General features: G+C 31.4%; 1 protein-coding gene across 1 annotated transcript in view; it reads left to right on the forward strand.

Moving 5' to 3' along the window:
- Nucleotides 1-15,115, forward strand: part of LOC106456994 (adenylate cyclase type 3-like) — a 92,964-nt gene that overhangs the window by 16,429 nt on the left and 61,420 nt on the right. Inside the window, exons 4-5 of the mRNA XM_022382796.1 lie at nucleotides 1,311-1,422; nucleotides 4,042-4,169. Coding sequence (XP_022238504.1) covers nucleotides 1,311-1,422; nucleotides 4,042-4,169 — 240 coding nt within the window. The remainder of the gene's footprint in view (nucleotides 1-1,310; nucleotides 1,423-4,041; nucleotides 4,170-15,115) is intronic.

The following is a 15,115-nucleotide window of genomic DNA, read 5'->3' on the forward strand; positions in this document are numbered from 1 at the left end:
CAATTTTCGCCTGAAGAAGAAAGCTCCGCCTTTCGAAAGCGCTCGGGTTATAGGGTTTTATTCATTTCTAATACACACTTAAATATTGAGTAATATAGCATTCTAAAGTGTTTCTTGATAAAATAGTTCTTAACAAAACAAATAAATATATTACCTTTGATTATTTTTTCATAGTAATGTAATAAGCTGTTCCCTTCTTACATTGCAGTTAATAAATAATTCCCAAGTAATTTACTAATTCAACCGCCCTCCAGTGGCACAGTGGTATGACTGCGGACTTACAACGCTAGAAACCGGGTTTCGATACCCGTAGCGGGCAGAGCACAGCCCATTGTGTAGCTTTGTGCTTAACTTCAAACAAACAAACTAATTCAACCTGATTTATAGAACATTTACATTCTTTCTCAATACAGCTGTAATATATCATTTTATTCACTCTGGTATTTTTTATTTTTATCCTGAACGAGATCTTATACGATACACGGGCTAAACAACGAGGTTATAGAACTGTAAGGCTTAAATTTAGCCGTCTCTAATTTAGAAATATTAGTTAGAAGGAGAGCAACACCTGCTTTATATGTAGTTACTCACCACCGAATAACAAAGCTGTCACTTTCAGAACGACTCCACAGCTGAAATCACACAATGTATTTAACAGATATCACACCTCAAACCTTGGACCATCCCTTATGAAATTCGGAATGTTATCCAGTACACCACACCCAATCTGTTTTATTTGTCTATAAAAAGTTCAATCAGAAGAATATACATACTACGCTCAGATGAAGTGTGACCATTAGCCGCTGGTGCCTGACTGGGGGAAAGAGGTGACTTGACCAGGCTTACAGTCCTCTAAAAATATTTATTTCTCACTAGCAAAGGTAACCATGCTAGGTACGGCATTTATTTCTTTGGTGAAAGATGAAAAAAATGAGGTCTTAGAATCTCTCTTGGACATATCAAAAACCTCCTGAAAGTTTCGTGGGGATCAGAAGTCTGGATGTTGGACAATCTTAGTTTTTAAATGTATAGATTAAAATATATCTTTCAGAACGTTAATGGAACTGAAGAGCATCTATTTGCATACGTAAGTGAATGGATACGAAGTGAAATAATTACTTTTTATCTACCTCATCAAGTAAATAATGAATAATTAACTACGCACCAACTGTTAACAATGGAATGTTAGTTTCTATGCATATATTAACTGATTTTTCGCTGAACAGTACAAACATTGAAATGCAATTTACTAGTTCGGTAATGACGAATAAATGTATATGCATAATACAAAGTTTTCTTGTCATTTTCAGCATCTTATTTGCCGATATTGTTGGATTCACTGCGATTTCTTCCACTTGCCCTGCAGCTGAACTTGTCAGGACTCTAAATGAGTTGTTTGCTCGATTTGATAATCTAGCAGAAGTAAGACATTGCCGTTTGTTTACTTAATATTCATGAAGCTATGAAATCGTAATCGAGTTCACGTATTTAAAGAAACTTACAATAGATTTGTGTTACTTGAAAGTTATAAAAAAAGAAATTTATTTGTTCGTGTAACTTCGTGTCTCATGAAGCTTTTCTCAAATAAGTTCGTCGTAAAAGTTGTTCAGTATCTTGACACATTATTATATTTATTTGAAAATGTACTAACTACTTTTTACTTTTTAATTACATTATTTAATTTGAAATGTTTTAATAATTTAGCCAAAAGGTTAATTTGTATGGCCGATGTATTGAATGTGATATCTAAACATTGCTTTTTTATAATCTTTATTTTATACCGACGCGAAAATTGCGTGAAAAAAGAGCATTGCGACGTTAATGATTTTTCCATCATATATGTTAGTTTGATAAAGTAAGTTTAAGATGCTTGTATAACACTTATTCAGCCTTACCGAAGGCAGTGTGATATGTTTAGGAAATACAAGGAAAATAAACTTAAGATGAAAGAAACACCAATGAAATGATTTAAATTTCAGATTTATATTATACATCAAACATTTAGACAGTCTTTCTAGCTGTCAGGAGTATTGTCATCACTCTTATTTATGCGTAATTACAATAATTGAAAAGCTTCTATGTGCTTTGTTAAAGTTAAAATAAATTATATATGTATACATTGGTTTGAAGTACTCAAGACAGTCAAGTTTATGCATCTGTTGGTAGACAAGCACTTCCATTTGAATTCCGTTTCGACAAATTTTTCTTTTCTCTTTTTACAGATAAATATTGTTTGATCGATGGTGCAGGTATTTAGATAATAAAACTTTAATACTTCAAAACTAAATGTCAAAACAGTTTTGTCGACTTCTCATACTTTGCATTAGTAATAAATTTATGAGACAGACTAAGCATGAGCTACCCTCACTCAGTGTTTAAATACCCGCGAGCTCATAATATAACTTTGTGTTTAACAACAAACAAAACTTAACCCAAAAGGCAAAATCGTCAAACGCGACTTAACTAATTCCAAAAAAGAAAGTGTATATAGTTTTACAAAAACACTGAACATATTTCAAAAATCTTACCACAGATTATGCAGAGAGACAAAGAGTAAACAAAAGAAGCTGTATTCATCTACAGCAAATATATTGCACTATTTATTGAAAGAAGAATAACAGATAAATGATTTCCTTTACAATTTTTTATTCCTCTCAAATCAGCTTTCCGAAAACCAGAAGAAAACAAATGCGACAAGAAAACGGTATTGACGCTTAATCTTGCCATGAACAAGGAAAACCTTGACATTTATCAAATGGAGAAGATATTTATATGAACAGTGAATGTAGCAATTGGTTTCATGCATATTTTGTTGGCATTTATCCCAACAAAACATAAAAAATGTTTATTTTTATTTTGATATAATTTTCCAGAAGCTTTCATCAAATCTAATTAATGTTTTTTAACATAAGGTTTACAGGTTTTCTTAACAACCAATTTTGAATAATAGTATATTTTGGGTCAGTTGGTTGAGTTTTATCATAGATGGCAGGAAAATACATAACACTGAAAGTGCGATACAAACTAAATTAAAAAGTAAATTGCTTGATTAATTTCATTTTTAAGTGGTTAGAATCTCTTTGGGTAATAAAATTAATGACATATTTTCACTAAGTTACTTTTTATACTTGTTCTTTTTTGTAGGAGTAAAGAGATTAGGGGATTGAATATGGTTCATCATTACTCACAAAAATGTATCAAGTCAATGTACATGAGTGTTAACAATTATTTTTATTTTCATTGTTGTTAGGGTCTTTTAGTGGCTCAGCGATACGCTTGAAAGACTATAACGTTAAAATTCGGGGTTCGATATCCACAGCAAAATCGTCCCACATATCTCGTTATGTAACTTTGCGATAAAACTAACAACCAAAAAACACAGTTAGCGGTATATATTTTAGATTGAATATTTTTATTAACTTGGAGAACTAGATGCATTTCTATTCTGACTTTTACATTGTTAGGTATTATAAATATAACAAAACCAAAAAAATATGAATTTTTAGAACTTGTAAAATAAAATTAGTTTGAGACATTGATGTTACATAAAGCTTAGTCTCTGTTAAAATGTTATCTAAGTTGCCTTCGTTACCTAACATAGCTTAATCATAATTTCCACTTTAACGTGATCTGGACACTAATTTTTCTATTCAAATACTTCCATCAAAAACCTATATTAATCCTTAAGAAAAACTTTCGGATTTTTTAATAAAAGATGTAGTCCAACTTTTTATAAGTCTATATAATTAAGATTCAACACCTAAGTATTCTTATAAAATGAATTTAATATCCAATACGCATCTTGCAAATAACTCTTGATACTTATTATTACCAAAACTATAAATTAAGTAACAAAAATACAGCTTTTCCTTTGTTCGGGAATTGCGTAATTTATGCTTCGACTTAATAGAAATTACCTCATATTTGTGGAAATTTTTGTAATTTAAAAAATCTTAAACATATATATATGTATATAAAGGGGATTATTGACGTATATGTTTGAAATTATTTTCTATATTCCATTTGTTTTTGTGGTTTTAGAAATATCACCAGCTTCGCATAAAGATCCTAGGAGACTGCTACTACTGCATCAGTGGCGCTCCCGAGGAGAGGCCCGACCATGCGGTCCTTTGTGTCCACATGGGGTTAAGCATGGTGGATGCTATTAGGTATGTTTACTTCATCCTACAAACTAGTCATTCATAATACATTGTGAGTTATTTTCAATTTCCAATAGATCAATTAAAAATGGGTGATCCAAACAGTGTTAAAAGCGCATATTTTAAAGAGAAATAAATTTGTTAACATAGCAATCGACAAGTTAATATCATTTAGAATAAAACAAAAACTTAAATATATGTAATGGGAGTTTAGTGTGACGCGTTCCTCATAAAATACATGCCATTCTTTATGGCATTATAACTGCTTATTTTAATGTATAATCAAGCTACAGTAAAAGTTATTGTCAACTTAGACATTATCTCATCAAGCGACAAGATAACACGGCGACTGAAAAGACCAGATAGAAACCTGCTTATTGCATAAAATAGGAGTACACATATTATGAACATATCAGCCTTTTTTAGTTTAGGAAGTAGAACGAAACTTTAACCGTGTTAATCCAAAATTATGTAGTTTTATCTAGCGCTACTGTTAAAGATATTTTTAAAGCTTGTTAATCGATTTTAGTACAAGTTGTGATTTTTACTAAAGTACATAGTATGAAGTCACATCCACGATAACATAGAACATGTCAGATCAAAACGATTGGTCAATCACATTAAGGGACGGGAGTGATTTAGCCGTACACGAGTTCGAACAGTGAGTTCGAGGGTAACTAGTTCACTTTCCGTTTCTGCAAAAATACGCCATGCATTTGGGATCTGTGGGTACACTATCATATTAATGATCATTATCATATTCCACTCTTCGGTCATATTCGAGCCTACGAGTTGAAGGAGAGTGTTGTTGGCTTGCTGCTTCCTTTGGGTCTGCCAGTTCCAAATTAGTGACGTTTATACGCAGATATTCCCTACATACATTTGCGAGAGAACTCTACAAAACAAAGAAATCATATTTAAAGAATAGATGAAACTCTAACCCTTTCGATAATTGAAAATGTAGCATATGCTAGGCTGATATCGTTTTTTGTTTTGTTTTTAATAATGCCGTTTTATCATAAGTAAGTTTCAATGCAACGTCGAAACTCTGGAATATATTTTATACTTTCCGTTTTCTCCCTGTTTTTTCTTTAATTCCAAATAAAACACGTTACTTATGTCTCTATAATTTAATAATTTTGGCTATAAATGTTTCATGTTTTCTAGTTCTTAGGACGATTAGAATGAATATTTGTTTGTTTGATTGTTTTTAAGTCCAAAGCCACACATAGCCAGTCGTGTTTTTCCCGCCACAGATATCGAACCAAGGTTTTTAGCGTCATGTGTCACTGGGGGGGATTAAAATGAATATAAGTTGTTCTTTTGAAAATATTGACTCAAACGTAAAATTGGCAATGTTCTTAATATTTTTAATTTCTAATACGATCACTAGGGAGATTTATTAGATTTGCCGATCAGTTTAACTCTCACTATGTTAAGTATGTTGTTGTTTTATTGTAATGTTTCAGTGGAATATTTTAATTTTATTGTCTTGTAACTGAAAAATGTAAAATATAATCATAATTATGTAACATGTATTGACTTTTGTATAGACAATATTCGTAAAGATATCTTGTACAAATATACACCACCTACTCACATTGTTAGCAACTCCTTGCTTTATTATCGTGCTCTTTACACAGTAAGTTATTCAAAATGAGATCGACCATGTGGTGATGATTACGATCACAAGGAGTGTATAAAACGATCGTTACAGCAACGTTTAAAGCATTAGTGACAGAGATTGTGATTATGGTTCAGGTGAAAACTTTTCAGACGTGGAGGATGACTTCCATGTTTTTCAAGGATGTCAACGAGCTTCCCGCAGATCCGATTCTGAGTTGAGCTCATAATTTAAACGAAGCAAATCTCTGATAATGATTGTTATGGAGTCGATCGTAGTTAAGTTGGAAAAGTCGAATCTATTTTCGATTTATAAATTTATCAGTGCTAAAAATGGGCCTGTGTAAAAGGTTGTCCCTCTGGAATCAGTTGTTTTTTAAAATACTATTAAACAGAAAACCGTTTAATTTGACAAAGGAATTTCGTCTGTTTGACTGCTTTTCAGTCAAAATGACTGTTAAACTTTCCAGGTTAAAGGCACTACCGACAATGTACCAATAAGTTCATATGACAAAAGCCTGAGTGTCGATCTGCAACCGGCTGTATTATGCGTGTTTAAGATTGGGGAAAATGGTGTGGAGACTGAATCTGGTGTGGTTAGCTTTGACTACCTCAGTGTTTCTTTGATACTGTCTATTCGAGTAAAGAAATTTACTCCACTTCCGGTAAGGTGTTATAATTATCAGAGATATAGACAATTTGTGAAAAATTGCCATTCACTCAGGTGCTGTGTGTGTTGGGATGAAAATCATATATTTGAGTAACATCAAAGAAAGATATCCCTAAACATTTTGCAGCATTCAGTGGTTGTAGGGTATGTGACAAAGCTAAAATTGGAAATAACATTAGAATTATTAAACATGTTTCTTCTGTAGCAACTCTCAAACAACAGCATCAAAAATTAGTAACAGAAGCTGCTAGAACACAAAATCATAAAGATGTTGAAATACAGATTCTTATAAGGGCCTGGCATGGCCAGGTGGTTAGGGCGCTCGACTCGCAATCTGAGGGTCGCGGGTTTGAATCCCCGTCCCACCAAACATGTTCACCCTTTCAGCCGTGGGGGCGTTATAATGTGACGGTCAATCCCACCATTCGTTGTTAAAAGAGTAGCCTAAGAATTGGCGGTGGGTGGTGATGACTAGCTGACTTCCATCTAGTCTTACACTGCTAGATTAGGGACGGCTAGCGCAGATAGCCCTCGTGTAGCTTTGCGCGAAATTCAAAACAAACCAAACCAGATTCTTATAGATATTGATTTCACAGATTTCTATTCTAATCAAAATTATTTCTTACACCAGAGAGGGAAAAACTTTATGAAAAAATCTTATTCAAATAAGATTAAAAAATACACTTGATTTGGTTAATTCCATCTTCAGAATTAGCATCATTCCAGAAAAGGTACTTACTTTACTTTATGGCTCTGATAACATTAATTGTATAGTTCAATGGAATACTGAGTGTTTTGTCTGGAGTTGAAATTAAGAAAACATTTGTGAGCAGCCTAATCTTCCGCTTGTGATTTGTATTGAAAAACTTTTCTCAAATCCTCTTTGAACCTATTTTTAAATGAATACAATATTTTTAAAAAGATGGAGACAATTGCCGTAGATGTGTAGTTACACTAGTACGAGATGACCTCGTTTATTTTGTATAAAATAGTTATGACACTGTTGAATGTATTATAGTTTAATTTACACTTCGTATGGTCATTTACAATCCTGATATTTGATGAATAATCTTTCTTGGACATTTCTTCTAAGCCGTCCAATTTTATATATGATCATTTCAATGTTGAAATCCCGTTATGGGATAGCCCTAACAAAGACTAGAGTGGGAAAGTAGTCAGGAAATTTTTTTGGAGCAGAATATACTAGTTATATTGAATAATGGTATAAGAACATATTTAAACGAAATGGAGATCGAAGTCGTTTGAACCTCCCACTCTTACAAACAAGTTTTTCAGGAAGTTTAGTTGGAGTTTTGTGGCCGTGACTACTTTTTCTTATTAAGTCTATGAGTGAAATATCCACAAATATCCAAATCCAAAGTATACCACGTTTGTCTTTTCATAAAGCCAAATGATAAAACTGTTGAAACAGTCACTTTTAATTGCACTTCAGATGATTCTGAACTATTTAATGAAAATGTCACTACTTCTATTTTGAAAACTATTATCAGTATCATACTAAAAACAAATACTATTTCTAAGAACAAATATACCCTTTTTTGGAATATTGTTTGTGATAAAGCCATTACAGATAGAGAGAGGGCTAAAGAAAAAGTTCAGTCACTCGAAACTCTATACAATGGGTTTAATATCAATAGATAAAGGCTATTGTAAAAAGCATTATTAAAGTTAGAGAATTTATTAGAAATAATAGAAATATTGCTCTACTCTTTCTACATTTTAGATAATTTGTGGATTAATTAAGAGATCGAATAATGTTTACTGAACGATTTTCATTCCTACTATAAAAAGTACAAATGACATTTTCTACTCTTATGATCCTGAAGAGGCAAATCTACTAGCAAGACATTTTGTTCAGATTAGTAATGATGAAAATTCTGATATTTTTCAACTCATACAAATTTATTTGGAATTGCGAGTAAAAACAGTTGAAAATCATGAAAATGTTCATTCATCCCTCCCCCTTATATGAAGTTTCATTTTATCTAAACTCTGTCAAGAACTAAATAACCGTAACTTAACTATTCTACTCCAGGGAAGGATGGTGTTTGTTTGAAATTATTTGACCCATGAAATAAGTGTTTTATACTTATTTACTAGAATATGCTATATAGGTATCATACCATCTTCTTGGAAACACACTATCTTATGCTATACAGGTATCATACCTTCTTCTTAGAAACACGCTATCTTATGCCATATAGGTATCATACCTTCTTCTTGGAAACACGCTATCTTATGCTATACAGGTATCATACCTTCTTCTTAGAAACACGCTATCTTATGCTATATAGGTATCATACCTTCTTTTTGGAAATACACTGTCTTATGCTATACAGGTATCATACATTCTTCTTAGAAACACGCTATCTTATGCCATATAGGTATCATACCTTCTTCTTGGAAATACGCTATCTTATGCTATATAGGTATCATACCTTCTTTTTGGAAACACGCTATCTTATGCCATACAGGTATCATACCTTTTTCTTGGAAACACGGCCCAAAGTTTAATTGGATAAACAATTTTACACATGATCGCTTTGCTCAAATAAGAGTTGTATCAGTGCTTTCAGATGATATTAATGTGGATAACGATACACCTCTTGTTTGTCCTCCTCCTTTTGCTGTTGGTTATCAATGATTTAATTCTGTCCATTTTGGCTTACGAAATATTTATATGAAAAGCAGTGAGAAATGTCAAGTATGCTATAATACTAAAAAAGGCTTTACGTAAAAATTCAGATTGGTATGATAAATGGAGTTAATGAATTTCTGTTATTAATTCTTACACTATTCTCTTTGGTAAGGAAGAATCATAAAGGATTATTTTGGCTTTCAATGATCAGACAATTCAGATATAACATAGTGTTAACGTTTTGGGAATGTGGTTTGTTCATCTCCTTTCATGGAAGTAAAACATTCAGCAAAAGTATTATAAATGCCTTAAGAAAAATATTATGTTGGCTGTAATTGAGGAGCGAATAAAGAAACTTTATCACTTGTAGATAGTTCATTTATTGGGTCCCGTATTGATTATGGATGTACAAGTTATGTTTTAGCGTCTACATCACTTAAAGCTAATCTCTATTCAAAATTATTGAGTCTGTATATAATCCGAGGATTTTTTTTCCACTCTCACTTCAGTTTTTCAGTAAGGATTATGTCATATGTTGATCATCCAGTCGCTAGTTGTGTATTGCCATTGTAGTTACTATATGGAGGCTAATGCTTCATTTTTTAATTTTTTTTTTTTTGTATATGGTCAGTTCAAATCTCAATGAATTTGAAGTGGCATATAAAATTATCATTGCATATCCATTCCCCTTTCTGAAAATCTCTACGCTCTGGTAGATCTCGAACGTCATAGAGTAATATCTAAAAAAAGACTATCGTCTAATTATTCTTTGATACAGAAGGGACTTCATTTAAAAATGACGTAGTTGTCTGCACATATACACTGATGACTCTGAGCTCAGTACTTTGACTTCTTCTGTGCTTTACATGCCTGAATTACATATTTCATACAGAACTAGACGCTTGAACTATACATCTATGTATGACACTGAAATTACAGACTTTCTTGAAGCTTTAAGGTGGAATGACAAAGATTCTACGTTTCTTTGAGTGTTTTTTTAGACTCCTTGAGTGTTCTGTAATATTTGTTGGATATTTCTGTTACGAGATCCTTATTTTGGGTAAATGTTTTATTAGTCACTCATATTGAATAGTCAAGGGGTGATCCGATTTGCTTGAATCCCTGGTCACGTTGGAATTCTGGGAACTGAAATGGTTTATAGTCTAAATAAATCTGCTTTAAATTATGAAGATACAAGTTTACCGATACAATTATAATATGTATATACTTTTATATGATTTTAATAATGGTGTTGAAAATGTGGCAGAAAAGATGGGACTCTTAAATGATATATGATTTAATCCTGTATCAAAACCTTCTAGTGGTATCAAAAATAAATTCTCAAACAAAAATAGACATAAGTGTCTATATCAAAGTTACACTCTGGCCATTGCTGGTTGAGTGGATTTCTGTATAAAATGGTCTTACACTCTGATTGTCTTTGTTCTACTTGCAATTCAATGAAGATGTCAAACTTTTGTAATACATTATATAATATTTAAGAACTTTTATCTTTCACTAGTTCTTAATATACTTACGAACAAGCTTCATGTTTTAGGCTACAACCTTCTGTAAAACAAAAAACTGGTTGAATTTGATATGGAAATTCAGTGTTTTCTAGAAAGTGACTTTTATGGGCGTGTCAATTTAACAAAAACTGTAATAAGTCACTGACAAATAATTGAAATTGTACGTACTTAGAATATTGTTGTTCCCTTCAATGTTTTCATCATTTTAAAGGTTGAAAGACAAAAATGTTTGATTGTGTATGATAAAGATTATTTGTGCGTGTCAATTCTGAACTATAGATAAAACATTTCAATTTCAAACAATATTTGTATTATATGTACCATTTATAGAGCTTTACATGTATGATGACATTTCAGTGCGAGGTTTAAAACATAGATTTATCATGGTATATATAGAAAATAGTTGATAACTATATTTTACATCCACTGCCAAAACGTTAATAAAATCTATTTTTCAACTATGATTTTGTGGAAGTTAATGCAATGCATTCCTTGTGTATAATGTAAGCGTTTTTGATGTAACGTATACTGTCGTACAAAAAATAATATCATATTTCGGCATTAATTAAAATTGTTTTCTAGTGATTATAAAATGTTATGACTTCATTTAGTTTGTGTTATGGCATTTAAGCTATATGAGTTTAAATGAACTTCTTGTTTTGTAGAAGACATATGATTCCAAAATCATAAACAATGAAACAACATGTATGTATCTTACTTATCATTCAGTCTATAAAATCTCTATTAATTTATCTTTGATTTTTATTCACTTAAACGTGGGACTTGTTTCTTTTTAGTCCAGAATACTTTAATAAGAAGGTTCATTGTTACAATACGTAATTACAATAACACTTTTAACGTTCGTCATTGTAAACAAATACGCAATTTTGGCTGAAAAGTTTGGCCAAGTTCTTTTTATAGTGATATTTTGAGTTATATTAGTTATTATTTATTATGGTGGTGTATCAAGAAAGTATTTCGTATCTCGGAGAAATGTACGATTTGAATATTAATCCGAATATCATCAAGTATAGGTTTAACTGTAGATTTTTAAAACATTTAAGTGTACAAGTATATATATGTTAAATAACCAACAAAGAAAACTAAATCGCCATGAAGAACAAAGAAATGTTCAAATCAACAATGAAAGGATAAAAGAAGGAAAACAGATCCAAAAATAACAAAAAAATTAAACATTTAATTAATGAAAGAATAAAATTAATAAAATTCTCCAAGACACAAAATATAGTGCACGAATCTATTAAGTGTATTCTTTATTCAGAGATATCTGAATAATTTGAATCATTGTATAGTCAAATTAGGATATTTAACTAGTTATCCCCGCAGTATTTTACGGGATAGAACACATTTATCACTAGTCATATAAAAGGAAGATTTAACCCGATTTAATTAAGAAATAGTATTCCAATATTATCAATATTTACTTAATTGAAAAAAGTTCAACAACTTAAAATTTGGAACTGTACCTATAGAAAAAGCAATAATAATTTGGTTTCGTATATAAAATATTTTATACACAAATTTCAGTAGGAGAAATAGAAGCCCACAAACGTTTCACTTTGTTAAAAACAAGGAACAAAACCGTAATAAGTTTCAAAATTTTAAAACATTTTCCACTGAAAACAATCCTTCTCATGAACTGCCATATTTATATATCACTCCAAAATTACATACACATCCACTTAAATCTATATTAATATCCAATTCGGTGAAAACAATAATATTAAGCCTAAATTATTATTTTTTTAAATAATGGAACTATAATAAAGTATTTTTAAATTGTAAACTATACATTTAATATCAGTATCATTCAAACACGTGATTTTACTACCTTATATACTCAGATTCCTATAAAAGATTTTTTCGTGTTCTAAGTATTTTAATTTGTCGGGTTTATTATAAAACTAATCATTATAAGTACCAAATCTATTACGCCAATTAAAATGAAGGACTTATTACGTTTTCGTATCTGTAATAATTTTAAATAAAAAAATATACAGCCAAGTAGTAGGAATTCCAATGAGCTCTAATTATTCTACATATATGGGGTGTGTGTGTGTTTACATTTTTTTTTAAATGATAATTTTTTAAAATGTATTTAGTTGCAATAGCACATAGGTTTCAACAAATAAATTAATAATACTAAAACGCTTTCAAAAGTTTTTTTCCTCACTTATAGAATATCTTTTAAAAGATGAAATTTCTGAAACAATTAAATGTTTTACGTTTTTTTTTTTCGTTGAGAACTTTTAAGGAACTAAAACAAGTAAATTTTATCAATATTATTCACAATCAACATGAATATGAGGATAATAATAACAATGTTTCACAAAATATTCTTTTATCATACAAATTGTGTTAAGATCAATGTGGGATCAAGTTCTTTGAGATATTAGTGACGACAATTCATATAGTGCATATGAATAGTTTAATTGGAACACTTTCCAGATATTGATTCACGTAAATAGAGAACAATGCTTTAGTAATTGAAATTTCACAAGGTTTATCTCAATAATGTGAGTACTGTTATCTTGCGGTGTGTGAAGTGGGAAATTGTATTGAAGTATAAAGAGAAATGTGTTTTTTCTTGTGTCTTAATTTTTTATTGCCGGAAGAATATCGTATATGCCTAGCCAACTCGGCTGCCTGTTATCCATGTTAAATTAAAATCTATGTCTTAAAAAAACAGTTGGCTGGAACTTCACGAAACTATACCGTTACCGATAACAAAATTTTGCGATTTTAATATGGTATGATGAAACTGCATACTTTTATTTAGTTAAAGTAAAACAGCTTAAGAATTTCGAGGGCAATTTTTTCTCACAAGTATTCTAAGAAAGAGGCCCGGCATGGCCAGGTGGTTAAGGCGCTCGACTCGCAATCTGAGGGTCGCGGGTTCGAATCCCTGTCACACCCAACATGCTCGTCCTTTCAAAAAGGGAAGGCTGTCAAGTGGGTTGCATCCTTGACGTAAGAAAAACAGCTTTAGAAACGATGGCAGAGCAAGATCTGCCATCGGCTCAACGGTCCACAAGGACTATGGGGAAAAAAAATTCTAAGAAAAAAGGAAACTGTACATTCTAGTTTCTTGGAAAGTGAAACGCAATAACCTGTTATCACTCAATGTGTTTTCAATTAACTTGCATTTTATTTATCCATAGATGTTATAATATTTCTCTTAAAATGTATATTGCGTCGTATTTCTCACAAGCGAAAGTCAACTGTTAAAAATTATTATCAACCACTTTTGTCTCTATGAGACACTTAGATAACTGACAACGTACTATATGAATCTATAGCAGATAAAATAGATATCTTTAAACATAATAAATATCAGCTGAGAAATATTTTCTGTGGTTATAACGTTAAGATCAATAGAAGATTGTTTTTCTCTAGTATCCTTAAACCAGTTTATGTATTCTTCCATTTGAGATTTTTATTAAACACTTACCACTCTGACTTGAACACATAAACGCAAAGTTTACGATTTTAAAATAAAACAATAGCTTTAGACACCTAGGTTAGTTTTTGACTGTAAATATCTGATGGAATTTTATCCACTTAAGTTGAACTATTAGTGTACTTTGATAATTTGGGCTAACAAATTAAATTGAGGCATGATATGCTTCAGAACCCATCGCCCCCTGGTGGCTTAATGGTAAGCCTAAAGGCTTATAACGCAGATAGCCCGTTGTGCAGCTCTGCGTTTAAACAAAGAAACAAAGAGAACCGATAGCTTATACAGTCAGTTGAATATACCTAACTCTGATGAAAATAATTTATAGCTTTTATTAATAACTTAATATTACTGCATTGTTTGTTACTAATGATCAATAACAATGAAAAAACATGAAGTTTCAAATATTTGGCCAAAGTTGTGTAAAAATTTAAACATGCCGAACCCCCTTTTCTGTCATAATTTGTAATTACACTTATAGTATAAATTATGAAAACTTCCCTTTTCCTGTGCTATTTCTGGCAGAGCACGGCTTATTGATTAGTCTGCATCCGCAGTTTGAGGTCCTGGAAGCGCTGTAAGAGTGACTTTAAGATAAGGTAATACAAGATATGTCGGTTGGCTGTGTTTATTTGTTTGTAGTTAAGCACAAAGCTACATATTGAGCTATTTGTGCTGTGCCAACCACGGATATCGAAACCCAGTTTCTAGCGTTATAAACCTTCACATTTACCGCCAGGTGGCGGATGGCTTCTGTTAACTAGTTGTATTCTCTTAATCTACCTCAGTTCATAATTAGTAGCAATTCTGCGCATATAGCCTTTGTGCACCTTTGAAGAAACTTTTGAATTTAACACAATGTTTCCTCTTTTTAGCAGTTTAGACCACAAAAACAATTGTTTAATATAATTGTCTATATATATATATATATATATATATATATGTGTGTGTGTGTGTGTGTTATCTTACTATAACGAACGTAGCGTGTATGTCAGT

Source organism: Limulus polyphemus, unplaced genomic scaffold (genome assembly GCF_000517525.1).
Source record: "Limulus polyphemus unplaced genomic scaffold, Limulus_polyphemus-2.1.2 Scaffold279, whole genome shotgun sequence".
NCBI lineage: Eukaryota > Metazoa > Arthropoda > Merostomata > Xiphosura > Limulidae > Limulus > Limulus polyphemus.